Raw genomic sequence first — 18372 nt, 5'->3', positions numbered from 1 at the left:
ATGACTTTTTAAAATGGAATATCTGACCTACAGAACTTTTTATCAAAAAGATTAGTTAATCAAACCGGAACTAAAGCAACTTTAGCAAAGAATGCTTACTATGCTTATTTCCTGAACTTGCAAGTTCAAGTGCAGAATGCTCAGGATGAAGAAAATGAATTTAGAAATGACAAGTTGAATAAAAGAAAAACTTCATCAAAATTAATTGTAGACCCAAAATCATTAACTTATGGTTGGGTTATTGGTCCTTCGCTATTCCCAGATGTAACCTATGCGGAAGTTCAGTTATATTTAAACAAAAGAATTGCTAGAAAAGCTTTCAGAGGTGGCAAAAGTTTATTTAAATCAGACTATCTTTCCAATATTCGGTATCACAATATCAACTCTGATTCTAAGTATTGCTACATTGCAGCTTATTGTTTACCTGAACAAAAAAGTAATAAACCTGTTTATAATGTTTGGATATTACTACTAGAAAACACGGGTTCTGGGACAAAACTATTTCGACCATAATGTAACCATAAATATTTATTCCGTGAATGGAGGGTTATCGACCATGTTTCTGGTATGGTTCTGAGATAAATTCATGTCAGGGTATATCTGTCAATAAAATTTTCTTGTTACCATGGTTTTGTGACAAGACATAAAATTATCATGTTTCAGGTATAAAACAATTTTTCATGACGTGATAAATCGTAATGAAAAGCAAAGATGTTTCATGCCAGCATAAATAGCTACAAGCCTAAGAGTTTAGATCATCTGAATTTTAGATGGAACAGGTTTTTTAATTATATATTTATAATATCTTACTAGTCTTTGTTTTAGATAATTTATTTCTTGTTCTTTTTCTTTAATTCTCAATAGACGCATCTGATCGTATTTCCATGAATTTATCTTTCCATTTTTTAGTACATTTAATTTTTCTATTTCTTTTAACAATTTTTCACATTGTTGATCTTCTTCTTTGAAATCTTTATCAAGGAGAATACGGTTACTGATATATTGATCGTAATCTCTAAATCTGTATGTACGGTACTTGTTTGTTTTTTCATCAAGAATTTTAAAGGAGTATATCATTTTTATATAACAAGAAAAAATTTATTTATATCATTTTAAAAAAGTTTTTTTTCTTTGTATAATAATAGGCTTGTCCGAGGAGAAATTAAGATAAGATGGGTACATATTTTCTGTCTCTTTTGAAGTATAATCCATCTTTGAGTGAGCTTCCAGTGACCCAGGGTGTTAAAAACAGTCCATCTCCTTTGTATGTGGCAATTTTCATTCCTTTTCCATTGCTTTTGAGGTAGGCAATACCATTTCCAACAATTTTTTCGATCAAAGTGGGCGCAAGAGCTCCTAATAAAGGCAAAAGAAAAGGAAGAAACCCTCCTTCTGATTTTATTCCATTTCCTAAAATTTTGTCAACCATATTGGAACCAAGAGAAGCGGCAACACCTCCCAAAGCGGCCTTACCAAAAGCTGGAACGACTTTGGCTGCAACCCTTCCTAATAAAGGTAAAAGAGCACCAAGAAATCCTCCTTCAACTTTTGCGTTGTGTTCCAATTGAGTTTTGCTCATTTTTATGGTGAATCCAACTCCTCGATGGAGAGCGTCTACAAATTTTCGGTGTTGGCTTTCTGTTAAAAGCAAAACGTCGTTTCCGTGTAGATTATCTTTTGAAATTCGGATGCTGACGGGTTTTCCTTCCATGATTGATTTTTTTATTTTATCGATCTGTCCCTGAGAGACATTTAATTTCACACGAATGTAATTGCTCATTTTTAAATGCTGGAAAAAATATTTAGATCATGAGATGATCAATGGAAATCACTTGTGATTTTTAAGATCCTTTAGATCAGTGGAAATTCTTCGAATTTTTATTTCACTTCTCGAATGTGATAACGGATCGTGATGTCCTCTCCGCGAAAGTCGATTAGATTTCCGTTTTGATCGACGATGCGTGTGATCATCGTAGAAATTTCTGGTAGTTTGACAGGGAGGTAAATTAAATGGGCTGCTCTTTCGATGATTTTATAGCCAGGACCGACCGAAGGATAAAAGGAGTAAATGCAATTTACTTGCACTCCGTTGATGTATGATGACCCGATGACGTTGTTGAGGATTCTGATTGTGTTAACGTCCGAGATTCTGACAATGTCGTCGGACTCGTATTCGGAATTGGAGTCTAATTGCCTTTTTGTGAATCCTAAAAGGGAGGCGATGCTGTTATCAACATTCAAATCCATCAAATAATTCAATCCGAGTGTGATGGTTGATTTTAAAGTGTTTAAATTGGATCCAATTTTGATGTTATCTGGCGAGTAGCTGATTTTATTTGTGGTGACGTAACTTGAGCTTTGAGACGCATAATTTTTGATCGTGTTTGAGACGGTTTTTTGCAAGTAAGTGTTAATGTCTTTGATGTCGTAGCTTCCTTTTGGAATGGCTACGTTTTCCCAATGAGTACCGTTGGTCATGCTGTACCGGAAACAATTGTTTTTTTCGGTGATGTTTGGAAAGCTGTTGTACGTCTCAAGATCGAGAAAAGCCATCTCATATTTTTTTTCTTTTTCAAAAACGATTTTGTCCAAAAAATTTGTTATTATTACGTTGGATGTTCCATCCGCATCGATGATTATTCCTGACATTTTTAATAGATGAAAAAATTTTATTAGATCCTTTTGGATCAATGGAAAATTCTCTGAATTTTTTAGATCATCTCATGATCCGTGGAAATCACTTGTGATTTTTTAGATCCTTTGGATCAATGGCTTCTATTGCAAAATAAAAATCGTTAAATCCGCTTCGATATTTTCCATCGTATTTTTTTGACGACAAATCGATAACAGCAAATCCGTGTGGTTCAGACCAACAATGCCTGCAAAACTTTTTAAACTCTTCTTTTTTCATATCGCTCGAAACGTGGTCTCGATAGATGTGATCCATATTTTTCGAGTCTTGAGGAAACAGACAAATAAAATTGGTGTTTTCTCGGATGGTTTGTCTGGGAAGCATGAAATAATTTTGAGCGAGGTAAAAGCAGTCGACATTAGAATGTCTTCCTCGGATGTAATATTTTTCGCACTTGTTTTGTTTGGTGAGTTGCAAATCGTCAAAGATCATTAAATTGTTTATGTTGAATCGAGATCTTCAGGTTCAGGCACATCGTCAGCCGTTTCAAAAAATTGACACTCCATGTCATCGGTTTCGGAAAAATTTTTTGAAAGGTCGTTGATAACGCATTCAGGGTTTAAATTCAATTTTTCCATTTCGTTTTGTACCTTGAACAAATCGAGAATGATCTTTTTTGGTAAATTTTTCTCGAACGAGCTTTTTAGTATTTTGTACTCGGGTTGAAAAAGGGATTTTCCAAAGACTTGCAAATGGTTATAATCTAACCATCCAGGCTTGAGCAGTAAATTGAGAAGCAAGGTTGTTTTTCCGCAGCCGGACTTTCCAACGATAATTCCTCGAATGCTTCTTGGTAAAAGCTCGTTATTGTTCCTTTTGTTTTTTCCAATATTCCATGACAAATCGGTTACTTCCATTTTTTATTTAAAACATTTTTTTAAATAAAAAAAAATGTACTGTGTTAAATGCAGAAGAGAAACCGAAACCATTAATTTGAGAAACGAGGTTTCAAAAAACAATAGAAACATGATCAAAGGGACTTGCGACTCTTGTGGAAGGACTAAATGCAAGTTTGTTTCTTCACATGCGCTTGATGGATCTTCTTCTTCTTCTACAGCAAAAGGAGGTGATTTGGTGGAATCGATTAACAATTTTTCAAAAAAAATTAAGCTTCCGTGGGCAAGATTTCCAGGAGAAATGCACATTCCAGGAATGAATTTTGCAGGACCTGGAACCAATTTAGACAAAAGGCTCACATCCACCGACATGTATCAGGAGTGGAGCAAACCGGTGGACCGAGTGGACAATGCGGCATATCACCATGATTTGGCGTATAAATATTTAAACGACGTTCAAAGCAGAAATTTAGCAGATCAAATGATGCTTGAAGAAATGAACTCCATTCCAAACCCCACTCAAAAAGAAATAAACGAAAGAAAACTTATTGCACCCATCATCAAAGCCAAAGCCAAATTCGGATTGGGTGTAGGATCTAAAAAATCGCAGATTTTTAATGGGAAAAAAAAGCACCGGAGAACATGAAATGGACAGATCAACTAGCAAACGAGCTTCACAAACCGGTGATTCACCATTTTAAAAGAAGAAAAGTGTTTGTGAACGACATAGATGAAATATGGGCTGTAGATTTGGTTGACATGCAATCGTTTTCAAAGTTCAACAATGGAATAAAATATTTGCTCATGGTGATTGACGTGTTTTCAAAGTATGGATGGATTGTCCCGTTGAAAAGCAAAACGGGTATTGAAGTGGCTGAGGCGTTGAAAAAAATCTTCGCAGAAAGAAAGTGTGTTAAAATGTGGGTGGACAAAGGAAAAGAGTTTTACAACAAGCACGTGAAAGCTCTAGGTGTACAATTATACTCTACTGAAAACGAGGAAAAAAGCTGTGTCGTCGAGCGATGGAACAGAACAATGAAAGAGAGAATGTTTAAATATTTTTCAGCCAACAACACCAATAAATACATTGACGTTTTAGACAAAATGGTTGATAACTACAACCACACAAAACACTCGTCCATCAAAATGACACCGATTGAAGCCAGCGAGGAAAAGAATAAAAATAGGGTCTGGATGAATCTGAATGGAAAGATGCCAAAAGAAAGGTCAGAGCCGAAATTTTCAATGGGAGACAAAGTGAGGATCACAAAAAAGAAATCACATTTTGAAAAGGGGTATACACCGAGATGGACCGAGGAGGTTTTCACAGTGTCTAAAGTTCAGAGAACGGATCCACCCACGTACAAAATCGTTGACGCTAACAATGAAGAAATACAAGGAACCTTTTACGAGCAGGAGATGCAAAAAACGCATCAAGAAATTTTTAGAATTGAAAAAGTCATTCGCAGAATAAAAAGCAAATCACTGGTTAAATGGAAAGGATATCCAGACTCGTTTAACTCATGGGTGGACAATGATGAATTGATCCGTTTGAAAAAAACGAGTTAAATAATTTTCTTTTCTTTATAAAAAAGATGAATTTCGTGACGATTGAGAATTTTGATGAGAGCAAATTATCTGTTGGAGAGATTTATTCCGCAACCAAGCCCATTCAGTACCAAAAGATCCCGCTTTTTTATGAGTACCCCTCTGGAAAAGGTCCTTTTGTTTTGAGAACTCCCGTTTTGTTTTCTCTGGGTGTGTTTGAGAACCGCAATTTTGGAACGAAAGAGCTGGAGGGATATTCAATGTCCTTTCTCGGTTTCAATGAAAAAAATGGAATGAGCGAAGAAGAAAAAAAGTTCATAGAGACGGCAGAAAAAATATCAAAATTTCTTCACGAAAAAGTCAAGGAAATGATTCCAGCTTTGAAAAAAGGAGGAAGAACGAAAAAAATAATGACAGAGGATTTGTCCATTTTCAAAAACAAATCAGATAATCCAAACGCAGCTCCCATTTTTTTCGGAAAATTGTTTACAAAGAAAAGAGAAGAAAACATTGAGGTTTCTTCTTCGTTTTTCAAAAAGAAGAACAAAAAGATGGTTAAAGTGAATCCTTTGGAATATGTTCGACAAAAGTGTTTTGCTGTTGCGGCATTGAGAATCGAAGGTGTTTTTGTTGGAGCGCAGATCGAGTCCATTCAGGTTAGGATTACCGAAGTGGCCATTGCAAAAAAGGATACTTCAGTTCAAAGCATCATAGGTGGACAACCTATGAATTTTGAGGAAATGGAATCTGACGAAGAAGAAATGTAAAAAATACGAAAATAAAATGAAAATAAAATGAGTTAAAACATTTTCTTTTCATATTAAAAAAAAATGCATGCCCCTCACAAGTTTTTCAAAAACGTTTACACGGCAGAGAAACATGTTGATTCTAACACGGAAATCTCAAAAATGTATTTGGAGCATATGGATGACCGAATAAAAGTGTTGGAGAATTTGGTGGAGACAACCAAAAACCTTCAAAAAAAGACATCGCAGAATATTATGGTAAAAAAAGATTTGGTTCATCCAAGCCGTTTCAATATAAACGGTTATCATGAGATTTTTGCTCAGAAAGATATTAAATTCGCTGCTCTTTCTCATACGTCAATATCGTTGTCTGTAGGATTGAATTTTGAAAGAGGAATAGCAGTCGTCACTTTGATGAACAAAATAAGTAACAAATTGAACTTTTACAAAAACGATGTTATTTTATCCGAGTCTGTGGATGACGTCATTTTGGATATAAGCAACAACAGCGCCAATGACGTTATTGTCAAAAAAGGAGAAATGCTTTGCAAAATAAATCACATCGATTCGAATTAAAAAAAAATATGTCTTTGTTAAAAAGATGGAGATAATCAAAAACACTGAAAAAATTTATCCAGTTCTTCCAACAGCGCCATCCGATGACGCTTATCGTCTTCAAAAGATCAACGAGATCGAAAAAGAAATGGAGGATGAAAAAGCTAAAAGAATGACCTTGAGCAAAAAGTACCATCGAGTGGCTAAAATAATTCGTTTCGCAGACAATGGGTTGCAAACGTTGTGCATTGGTTTGGGGATTACAGGCATTGCGCTTTTGTCAACCGTTGTCGCCACTCCAGTTTCGATTGCATGCGAGGGGGTTGCAATTGGATTAGGGGCTTTATCCATCTTCGGAAACCATCAAAACAAGAAAATGTTGTTAAAGGCTGAAAAGCACGAAAAAATAAAAGTTCTCTCCGAGTCAAAATTGAACACGATTAGCGATCACATTTCAAAATCGCTCATGGACGGGTTTGTGAGCGATTCCGAATACGAACTCATCCTCGGCGAGCTTCAAAAATTTAAAGCCATGACTGAAGAAATCCGAACAAAAACAAAAAGCAACATTGACGAATTGACCAAAGAGTCGTTGATCCAAAAAGGAAGAGAAGAAGCCATTCAAGCATTTAACAACTTTTACAAAAAGGGAAAATGAACGCAAACGCAAAACGCAAACGAGTTTATGTTTACGTTTAAGTTTTTTTCTTCGTATTTTAAAAAATGGAATTCTTTAAAATACAAGACCCGAAAAAGAGAGATGAGATTGTGAAAAATTACATGGCCAACAGGGAGAAGCTTTACAATGAGAGCATCAACCGGAACGTTTCAGATGTGAATTATCAGACTGATCTGTCCAAGTTTTTTCAACCGTTGATCGAGAGCAACGAAAAAGTGAAAAACGAGATGAAAAGCATCGCCTACAAAGAGGTTGGTGATAGTCCACTGGCTTTGACTTATCCAGAAAGCGAGTCGTCTTTTGAAAGTGTTGAAAGTTCAAATCCAACCAAAAGATTAAAATCTTTTAAAAATATGAATTTTGAAAAATATGGAGATATCGCTACTTATTATTTGCAGTATTATGCGATGAAAGATAAAAAAATAACTGACAAAGTGTTTGGAATTTACTTTAATGAAGATAGAAAAATGATTATTGGAAAAGAAGAAGTTACCATCGATGATAATGACGTCATTATTAATGGAGAAAAGTACAAGGGAACAAGAGGACTTTGGGAGTTGATGACAAAATCATTACCAAGCAAAGAAATTTACACAGCTGATGACCTTAAAAATTATGAAAAAATACTGGTTGAAACGCATGCAATGGAAAGAGAAGGGAAACCAACCGTACCAAAAGCTTCGAGAAGCGAAAAGTGGGAAACGATTGTTTCAAAAATTTGGGCAGACAATTACACAAACACAAAAGGAAAAAAAGGTCACGGAGTGATCATTCTTCCGAGCGATCCGAATGCTCTTGTTCAAAGGCTTAGTTTGAGCATCGCCGCTGGTCATGCTGGAAATATCGCATCGAGAAACGAAGCTGTTGCCATTTGCGACGAGCTTTTGAGGCAGGGGGAAATCAACAAAGAGGAATATCGATCGATTCAAAAATACATTGCATCGTGATTTCCATTGATCATCTCATGATATAAAAAAAATTTTTTCATTTTTAAAAATGCTCATTGTGAACAACAGAAGATATATGAAAAAGAACGTCATCGGAGGAGGAGGGATTGTTGACACGTTTAAAAATTTTTTGAGGAGAATGATCGCTTCAAACGCATCAAAGTCATCTCTTCATTTATTGAGGAAAGCAGCAGCAAGCGAAATTGGAAAAGAAGCGATCACAGCCGCCAAATCTGCAGGAAAAGAATTAGCCTCTTCAGCAATATCCACCGCCAGAGACGTTGCCATCGACAAAGGAAAAAAAGCGATTGAAAAAGTTTATGCAAAGACAGGAACGCCAAACAACAGCATGATTTTGAGTGAAGCAGCAAAGCAATATGTACCTGTTAATCAGATTGAAGAGGTGTACAAACAAATGTTTGGTTCGTCCATTAAAAAGAAAATGACAAAAAAGAACGCGGCAAGAATCCAAGATCTGGTTAAAATGGGGAGCGGGATTTTGATTGCGTGATTTTTTTGATGAATCAAAAATGACATAAATTTTTTTTTCTCATTTTAAAAAATGATAAACACCGACAGATTAAGAGTTGATGAAATGCCTGAGTATGACACCGGCATTGAAAAAGTTGATTTTTTCGAGTACCTTCCAACAAACCTCGATTTAAATTCTTCAAGTGAGATCACTTTTGAGATTGATTGTCAGTCTCTGCATACACTTCCGTCTGAGGCTTACATCCTCGTCGAAGGTGTTCTGAAAAAACAAGACGGGACAGCTTACGCGGCAGCAGACAACATTGCTTTGGTGAACAACGCCATCATGTATTTGTTCAGTGACGTCACTTATGACTTATCAGGACAGCAAGTGGAAAGAGTCACATATCCAGGTCAGGGAACAACCATGCTTGGATTGTTGAAATATCCTTACGGTTTTCAGCTTTCCGATGGCTTGAAGCAAATGTGGTATAAAGACACTTCAAACGCAACTGGAACCGCAGGTTTCAACACCAGACGAGACCACTTGTTTGCAGACACCACATCGATTGGTGCATTTTCGCTCAGGATCCCTTTAAAGCACATTTTTGGTTTTTGCGAAACTTACGACAAAGTCGTTTACGGATTCAGACACACGATCACCTTTAGAAAAAAAGAATACGATGACGCCATTTACAGAGCAGCAACAGTTCCTGCAGGAATGATTGACATTAAAAAATTCCGACTTTTCATGCCAAGGATTGAACTTGATGTTTTGAAAAAATCCGAATTTTTAAATTTTATGGCAAAGAAAATCAAAGTTCCAGTGGCTTACAAAGCAAACAGAGTCGAAAGACAAGTCGTTCCATCGGGTCTCACAGAATTCACTTGGACACTTGGAAGGATCACGGACAAAAGCGTTCCGAGATATATCGTGTTTGGTCTTCAGACAAACAGAGGTTCCGCTCAAACCTTAAATCCATCCGTGTTCGATCATTGTGATGTCAGCAATTTTTTCGTAACCGTCAATGGGATAAAATATCCAAATTACAATTACGACTTGAATTTTGGAGAAAAGAAAATAGTTATGGCTCATTCTGATGCGTTCCCTTTTGATGAAAAATATTATGGCACAAACGAGCTTGTTTGTCAATCCGGTTTGACTCTGCTTGAATACAAAACTTTGTTTCCGTTATTTTTTGTCGACATCAGCAAGCAAAAGGAGAGAGTTGTTTCCGAAACGGCTGAATTGGTTGTCAACCTAAAATTCAGAACGGCTGTGCCAGACAACACCGTTATCTTTGCAGTGATCATTTCCGACAGATTGATTGGATTTTCTTCAGACGGAACCAACATGACAGTTGTTTATTAAGTATTCTTGATGAAGAAATTGATTTAAAAAAATTTTTCTTTTCATATAAAAAAAGATGAGACTGACAAAAAATTATCTAAAAAATTTGCTGAGAGAAAATGGTATTACATTAACCTCAAACAATTTACTGTCTTTGCTGATGATTGCTGTTGAGAACAATCTCATAAGCAAAGATTCGCTTTTGGAGGGTGTAAAAGAATGCAGACATGTGGGTCGACCAAAAAAAGAAGTAAAAACTGAAAATGTGGAAAAAACGATCGATCCAAAATACGAGAGGCTTGGTTCTATTCGAAAAAAACCTGTGTCTGTGAAAACAACTAACATGGAAACAGGAGAGATGGTTGAATACAAATCTCTTTACGAAGCAATGAAAAAGACGGGTCATGGCTGGAGATATTTAGAGCTTCGTGATGGAAAAGTGGATAATGGAATCAAGATTGAGATTATCAATTCTGAAAAACTCAAAAACAGAAAAACTCCAAGTCCGAAAAAATGAAAAGTCTGAAAAAAATTGATTTTGAGTTAAATAATTTTCTTGACAATAGAAAAGATGTCTGATTATGAAAATATTGATCCTGAAGATTATGATAATGAAAATATTGATCCTGAAGATATGAGTAATACTGAAGATAATTTTCGTCGTGAAGATCTTCTTGATCCTGAACATGATGATATTGGTCCTTATGATATTGTTGTTTTTGAAAATGGTAATTCTATGTATGACCATGAAGTTACGGATTACGATCGACGAAATTTAGTAGTTAGTTATATCTTAAAAGGAAAGTCTGAAAACGAGATCATTGCAGAAGAGTCTGAAAACGAGATCATTGCAGAAGAGTGGGAAAAATTCTCTTCGTCTTCTTGGAGAGTTGGAAGATTTTGCGCTCCTGCTGCTTAATGTTTTTAAGATCATGTAATAATCCATGGAAATCACAAGTGATTTTTTAATTCTTTTTTAAGAATTAAAAAAAAAGTTCTTGGCGTAATAAAAATGGAAAACAAAATGCGAAAAACCTCAAAAATTGAATTTGAGTTAAATAATTTTCTTGGCAATAAAAAAATGGAAAACAAAACTGTTAAAGAATTGCGAGAAATCGCCAAAGCTCAAAAATTGAAAAATTATTCGAAGATGCGAAAGAATGAGCTCGTTGAAGCAATACAAAATCATAGAATTTCCATGAATTCGAGACCTGTCATTGCTCCTCGTCCTGATCTTAGTTCGATTGCTCCACGTCAAAAGCCTGTCATCGCTCCGAAACCATCAACAATTCCACCAAGCCCTATCATGTTGAAGCCAGCTCTTCCTCAAAAACCAGCACTTCCTCCAAAGCCTTCATCACAATATATCTTTGACTCCCCTGTTCCAGATTCTTCTCCTGTGTTGACCCCAGGAGTTTTTTCAGAGTTTACAACGGCTGTAACAAATACAGTCGTCAACAGCTTCAACAGATTTCTTGAGATTGTCGATCCTTACGTTCCAGAGGCTGTGAAGAGAACAGTGAGCAATGTATACAACGAAGTGAAAAAGAAAGTTGAATCCCTCAAATCAACGATACTCAAGTCAATTGTTCGAAATGCAGTTTACAAACCCCTCATTCATTTTCAATTGACCGATCACGCGCTGAAGCGTGTTGCCAAACAATTTTCGCATCAAGTCAAAGGAAACCAAAAGGATGCTTCTGCCTTTTTAAATTTGGCTAAAGACAGTGTGATAAAGATTCTTCAAGAGAATAAAAACAAAAAAGCTATCCTTGTTTTGACAATCGATATGGAGAGCGTCAGCATTACTACCGGAGAGGAGTTGCATCGAATCGTTCCTTTTTCATCAAAAGCTGGTATTATTTTGGAGTCGACGGACTTGAGTGAATTTTATGAAGAAGCAAAAGATAAGATCCTGGAAAACATGGAAAAATACAACAAAATGGGCTCAAATTGCACAGTGTCCGCCATCTTGAAAATGGACATTAACTTGATTGACTACAAGCCCATCGGTGGTCGTTCGTATATCCCTCTCGACGATTTTCTTTCAAGCAAAAAAGCAATCATCAACATGGTGAACGAAGACAATGAATGCTTCAAGTGGTGTGTCACCAGGGCGTTAAACATGAAAGAAAAACATGGAGAAAGAATTGATAAAGACTTGATCGAAAATTCAAAAAAAATAAATTGGGAAGAAATAGATTTTCCTGTCAAACTCGATCAAATCAAAAAATTTGAAAAAAACAATCCAGACATCAGTGTCAACGTTTTCGGATACAAAAATGAATTAGTTCACCCTTTGAGAGTATCAAAATGCCTGAACAGAAAGCACGAAATAGATTTGCTTCTTATTTCAGATGGAAAAACAAATCATTATTGCCTGATCAAAAATCTGAGTCGGCTCATTTCATCCCAAACGTCAAAAGAAAAAGTAAAAAAATATTATTGTAGAAATTGCTTGCAGGGGATGAACAGCGAGGAGGCTCTTTCAAAGCATTCGACCTATTGCAGAGAGCATGACTCGATCCGAATGGATCTTCCTCCAGAAAATTCGTTCATGAAATTTGAGCACTTGAACAGGTCGATGAGGGTTCCATTCATCGTTTACGCTGATTTTGAAAGCTTTGTCAAACCGATGGACTCGTGCGAGCAAAATCCAGGTCAGTCGTACACCAAAAAGTTTCAAAGGCACGTTCCGAGCTCCTTTTCCTATTACATCAAATGTTTTGACGAAACCATTTACAACAGAGGACCAACAATTTCAGCGTCGACAAGCGAGGACGACGACATTGGTCAAATTTTTGTCAACGATTTGGAAATAGCAATAAAAAAAGTTTTTGGAAGGATCAAAATGAAAAATATGGTTCTCACAAAGGAGGATGAAAATAATTTCAAATCCGCGACGGTTTGTCACATTTGCGAAGAAAAAATTTTCTATTCAGAAAAAAAGGTGCGTGATCATTGCCATTTCACTGGAAAGTACCGTGGTGCTGCTCATGATGCTTGCAATAAAAAATACAAAGTCCCAAAATTTGTTCCTGTCGTTTTTCACAATCTGTCTGGTTATGACAGCCATTTGTTTATCAAAAAATTGGGTGGAGAAATAAACTGCATCCCATGCAACGAGGAAAAATACATCAGCTTCTCGAAAAAAATCAAAGTGGGAGAGTACACTGGGGAAGACGGAAAAACAAAAGACAAAAAAATTGAATTGAGGTTTATCGACAGTTTTAAATTCCTTTCCTTCAGTTTGGATACTTTGGCGAAAAATTTGAAGCCGGAAGAGTTCAAAAACCTCACAAAATATTATGAAGGAGAAAAATTCGATTTGCTTAGAAAAAAAGGCGTTTACCCTTACGGTTGGGTAAATGGATTCGATAAATTTCATGAAACACAATTACCACCAAAAGAAGCGTTTTTCTCAGAACTCAATCACGAGGAGATAAGCGATGAAGATTATGCGCATGCGCAAAAGGTTTGGAACGTATTTGGATGCAAAACGTTCAGAGATTATCACGATTTGTACAACGTGTCAGACGTTTTGATTCTGGCCGACGTCTTTGAAAATTTCAGAGACGTTTGCATGAAACATTACAAGCTCGACCCAGCCTGGTATTACACGTCTCCTGGGTTGGCTTGGGACGCTTGTTTGAAACTGACAAAAATAAGATTGGAATTGTTGAGCGACCCCGACATGCTTCGAATGATCCAAAAAGGAACACGTGGAGGGATCAGCATGATCTCCAACCGGCATGGAAAATCAAACAACAAATACATGGGCGACTCGTACGATCCAAGCCAACCGTCAAAATTCATTCAATACTTGGACGCCAACAACCTGTATGGATGGGCCATGTGCAAGCCTCTTCCCGTTGGAGGATTCAAATGGATGACAAAAGACGAACTAACCAATTGGAAACATTATCCGTGCATTTTGGAGGTTGATTTGGATTATCCTGATGAGCTTCATGATGAACACAACGATTATCCGTTGGCTCCAGAGAGAATGAAAATAGGAAAAGTGGATAAGCTCGTTCCAAATTTAAACGACAAAAAAAATTATGTCCTTCACTGTGAAAACCTAAAATTGTATGAACGATTGGGAATGAAAATCTCAAAGGTCAGCAAAGGTATAAAATTTGAGCAACGTGATTGGATGAAACCATACATTGACCTAAACACACAATTGAGAACAAAAGCCACCTGCGAGTTTGAAAAGGAATTTTTCAAGCTGATGAACAACTCGGTGTTTGGAAAAACAATGGAGAACATTGAAAAAAGAGTGGACGTGAGATTGGTAACAACAAAGGAAAAGGCAACAAAATTGGCGGCCAAACCCAACTACGACCGTCACACGATTTTCGAAGAAAACTTGATTGCCGTTCACATGAAAAGGACATCAATTTTTTACAACAAACCAATTTATTTGGGCATGTCCATTTTGGATTTGAGCAAAACCTTAATGTTTGAGTTCCATTATGATTACATTAAAAAAAAAATATCCTGGTAACGCAAAGCTGCTGATGACAGACACGGACTCGTTGGTTTATGAAATAAAAACGGACGATTTTTACAAGGACATTGCAGATGATGTGGAAAGCAAATTCGACACGAGCGATTTTCCAAAAGACCATCCTGCCATTCAAAGCGCTGGGTTCAAAGTGGGTTTAAACAAAAAGGTCATTGGGATGTTCAAAGACGAAACCGGAGGAAAACAAATTGAAGAGTTTGTCGGTCTCAGGTCTAAATTGTACTCTTACAAAATACATCAAAAAGAGCACAAAAAATGCAAAGGAGTCAAAAAATATGTCGTCCAAAAATACATCACGCACGACGATTACAAAAAATGCCTCGAAACCAAAAAAGAAAAGTTTAACAAAATGAATGTCATCCGATCCCATTTACATGACATGTACACGGAGGAAATCAACAAAACCTCTCTCAGCTCCAACGATGACAAGAGGATCATTTTGGATGATGGGATCCACACATTGGCTTATGGTTACCGCAAATTGAAAAAAATTGTAGAGCCAGAGTCAGAGGTAGATCCAGAGACAGAGATCGCAGAGGTAGAGTCAGAGGTAGATCCAGAGACAGAGATCGCAGAGCCAGAATCAGAGGCCAAAAGGTTAATTGCAGAGTGCAGAAGGATAATCGCAGAAAACAAAGAAATCTCAAATAGATCAAAAATGTTGATCGCAGAGTGCAGAGGGATAATCGAGGAGACAAAAGGATTTTAAAAAAAGGAACAAAAGGTAAGTGACAAAATGGGGAAGCAAATTAAAAAAATAAAAAATAAAAAAAATGATCAATGTAGAAGGAATTATTTTGCCGAACGAGGCTTTAACCAATTTTCAATTGATAGAGTCAGCAAAAAAACTAAAAATAAAAAACTTTCGCGGGGTTTTTTTCAGAGACATGTTACCAAAAAAACCAAGAAAAAAAGAATGCGGGATTATCAACACGGGGGATTCGAGCACAGATGGATTTCATTGGGTGTGTTGGTTCAAAGACGGTGATAAAAAGTTCAGCTTTGATTCTTACGCTCAACCCCCTCTCGTTGAATTGGTTCAATATCTGAAAAGTCCTGTTTTTTACAACAGCGAAAGAGTGCAGTTTGGAAACACGTCTTATTGTGGTCACTTGTGTCTTTACGTCTTGAAAAAATGTGACGAGGGAAACAGCTTTCAAGACGTTGTCAACACCCTTTGGTAATCATGATCTAAAAAATTCAGAGAATTTTCCATTGATCCAAAGGATTTAAAAATTCTCTGAATTTTCACGGATCATTACATGATCTAAAAAATCGAAGATTTTCCATTGATCCGAAAGGATCTAAAAAAATTTTTTGTCCTTTTAAAAAATGATTGACAAATTCAACAGAAACGAGTTCAGCGTTTATCTCGACAACCTTACATATGATTCATCAAGCAACGTTTATGTCAAAACGGATGGATCCAGCACCATCACAGCAGACATGGATTTCAATTCAAACAAAATCATCAACTTGGGTGAACCAACTAACGCACACGATGCTGCCACAAAAAATTACGTCGACACGCATTCGACAGGTGGAGGAGGAGGAACAGTGATTGGAGCTGCAGATTTGGATTTGAATTTTCACAAAGCGATCAACTTGAACGAACCGACCAATCTTCACGACGCCGCCACCAAAAATTACGTCGATGTCAGCTCGAGCATGCGCGTCAAAACAGATGGAACGAGCACCATCACTGCAGACATGGATTTAAACAACAACAAATTACTCAATGTAAAAGATCCAACCACTTCTCACGACGCAGCAACAAAAGGGTATGTCGACACCAAAGTGGCTTATTCCAATATTTTGTACACAGACGTCAACATGACGCAACACAAATTAACCAATTTAGCTGAGCCCACTTTATCCTCAGATTCAGCCACCAAAAATTACGTGGACACGCACGCCGGTGGAGGAGGAACGACGATTGGAACAGCTGACTTGGATTTGAATTCTCACAAGGTGATCAATGTGCTCGATCCTTCAAACACGCAAGACGCTGCGACGAAAAGTTATGTAGACTTGTTGTTGCAAAAATCAAGCTTGACGAGTGTCGTTCCAGGATCTGGATTCACCAGTTTGGGTTTCAAGTCTCAGACGTTGGCAGCATTAACCACTGCTCCTGTGTTTGCGTTTTCCGGAAAATCTGGAGTGCTGAGAAGATTATGGCTGGCTTTATACAGCACCTCTGGAACCAATGTTCCTGGTCAAGTCTTTCTTCGAATCTTCACAGACGGAGAAATCAATGTGGGGAATTATGCAGAAGTAACTGACGGAATCGGATTGGATCAAACAGGACTTGCCACTGATCTGCTTTTTTCACCATTGGGAGGATCGTTTTACGCCAATTCTTTGCAGGGATGTAACGTTTCCAACTCCACTTCTTTAGGAGGATACTTGACGTTGGACATGCCTTTCAGAAACGACGTATCCATTCAACTGGTCAACAAAAATGCCACAGCCATCACGTATTGGATTCAACCGTTCATTTCCACACTTGCTTCCATTCCTGCTTCCATCCCTCTTTACAAGCTGTACTCTAGAACGTTCCGATATTTAAACACAACGTATGGCAGCGAATATGTTTTATTAACAACCAAAGGGAAAGGAAATGGAGTCTTTCTCAAATACATCAGGATGCACATCATCGGCGCTTCTGGAAACTGGTGGGAATCCAGAGTCAGAATGTATGATGGGAATTTGCCTCCTGGAAACAGTACCGTTCTCACTCCTTGGACTCCTTACAACACCAACAATTACACCTACTTTCCTGGTTACGACGGTGACAGCACATGCATCTTTTCCTCGTCTGGACTCGAAGATTTTTACTTGTCTTCCTGGAACGGATCAAACATTTCCTCGTTCAACAACACATCGACTGGACTGCTGTACCAATCCAATGCTTCCATCGGATCCGCCACCACCATTTCCTTTTACAGAAATTTTGGAGAAGCAGACTCCATGCCCAGTGTCGAAGCTGGAAGAAGGCTTGTTGTCACGCTCAACTCTGGAGACGCTCAAGTCGGTCAATCCGGAAGCTTCTACCTTCTTCTCGGACAAGCCTATTATTATGCCTGAAAAGAAATTTTTCATGGATTCGTAAGCGAATCTAAAAATTTCACTTGTGAAATTCCATGGATTGTAGCTATTTATGCTGGCATGAAACATCTTTGCTTTTCATTACGATTTATCACGTCATGAAAAATTGTTTTATACCTGAAACATGATAATTTTATGTCTTGTCACAAAACCATGGTAACAAGAAAATTTTATTGACAGATATACCCTGACATGAATTTATCTCAGAACCATACCAGAAACATGGTCGATAACCCTCCATTCACGGAATAAATATTTATGGTTACATTATGGTCGAAATAGTTTTGTCCCAGAACCCGTGTTTTCTAGTAGTGATATTGATTAACAAAAAGCATGTTACAATAAAATCTGCAGATTATGATTGTGCAGCTGGGTATGTTTATTAAAATTTATTTCAAAATAATATGTTTTTGCTAAATTAAATTTTTTGGTTTTATGTCAGTCTGAATAACTAACTTTATTTTATTGATAAATAAATATTATTTCAAAATCTTTGTTATGGAGCCTAGTTTAAAGAAAGACTTATTTCTGCAAATATTTTGAAATTTTGAAACTTTTTATATCGATAGAAAGATTTTAATATTTCAATTACTAAATTTGTTTTTTTATTTTTTTTCTGCAATTTTTACTTTTAAAAAATATACTATTTTAATTTTAGAATCTCTGGTTGCTGTAAACATGTTGGTGCACTTTTATGGTATGTTGAACATAGTGTAAAGATTGGTGACAATAAAGCATGTACATCAAAACCTCTCAAATGGCTCAAACCATCAAAAAAAGCTCAAAAACTCTATGGACCATCTAAGCTAAGTGAAATTGAAATAGTAAAACCTCTATTAAAAGATACCTTAGTGTTTACAAGAAAAAAACGAAGTTTTATTAATGCAGTTAGCTACAAATTTTGACGA

The 18372-nt window shown here is 36.8% G+C and overlaps 1 protein-coding gene across 1 annotated transcript in view; it reads left to right on the top strand.

Moving 5' to 3' along the window:
• Window positions 1-18372, top strand: part of LOC149892842 (uncharacterized) — an 18561-nt gene extending 189 nt beyond the window's left edge. Inside the window, exons 2-4 of the mRNA XM_090081259.1 lie at window positions 13-467; window positions 17784-17837; window positions 18123-18372. Of these exons, the coding sequence (XP_089937385.1) occupies window positions 13-467; window positions 17784-17837; window positions 18123-18369 (756 nt within the window). The 3' untranslated portion in view covers window positions 18370-18372. The remainder of the gene's footprint in view (window positions 1-12; window positions 468-17783; window positions 17838-18122) is intronic.

The sequence above is a fragment of the Hydra viridissima genome, unplaced genomic scaffold (genome assembly GCF_058129835.1).
Source record: "Hydra viridissima isolate aposymbiotic clone 2 unplaced genomic scaffold, HvirCarnegie_v1 scaffold_1, whole genome shotgun sequence".
NCBI classification, from domain to species: Eukaryota; Metazoa; Cnidaria; class Hydrozoa; order Anthoathecata; family Hydridae; genus Hydra; species Hydra viridissima.
Note: the sequence above shows the minus strand (reverse complement) of the source record. Positions and strands in the feature narration are given on the sequence as shown.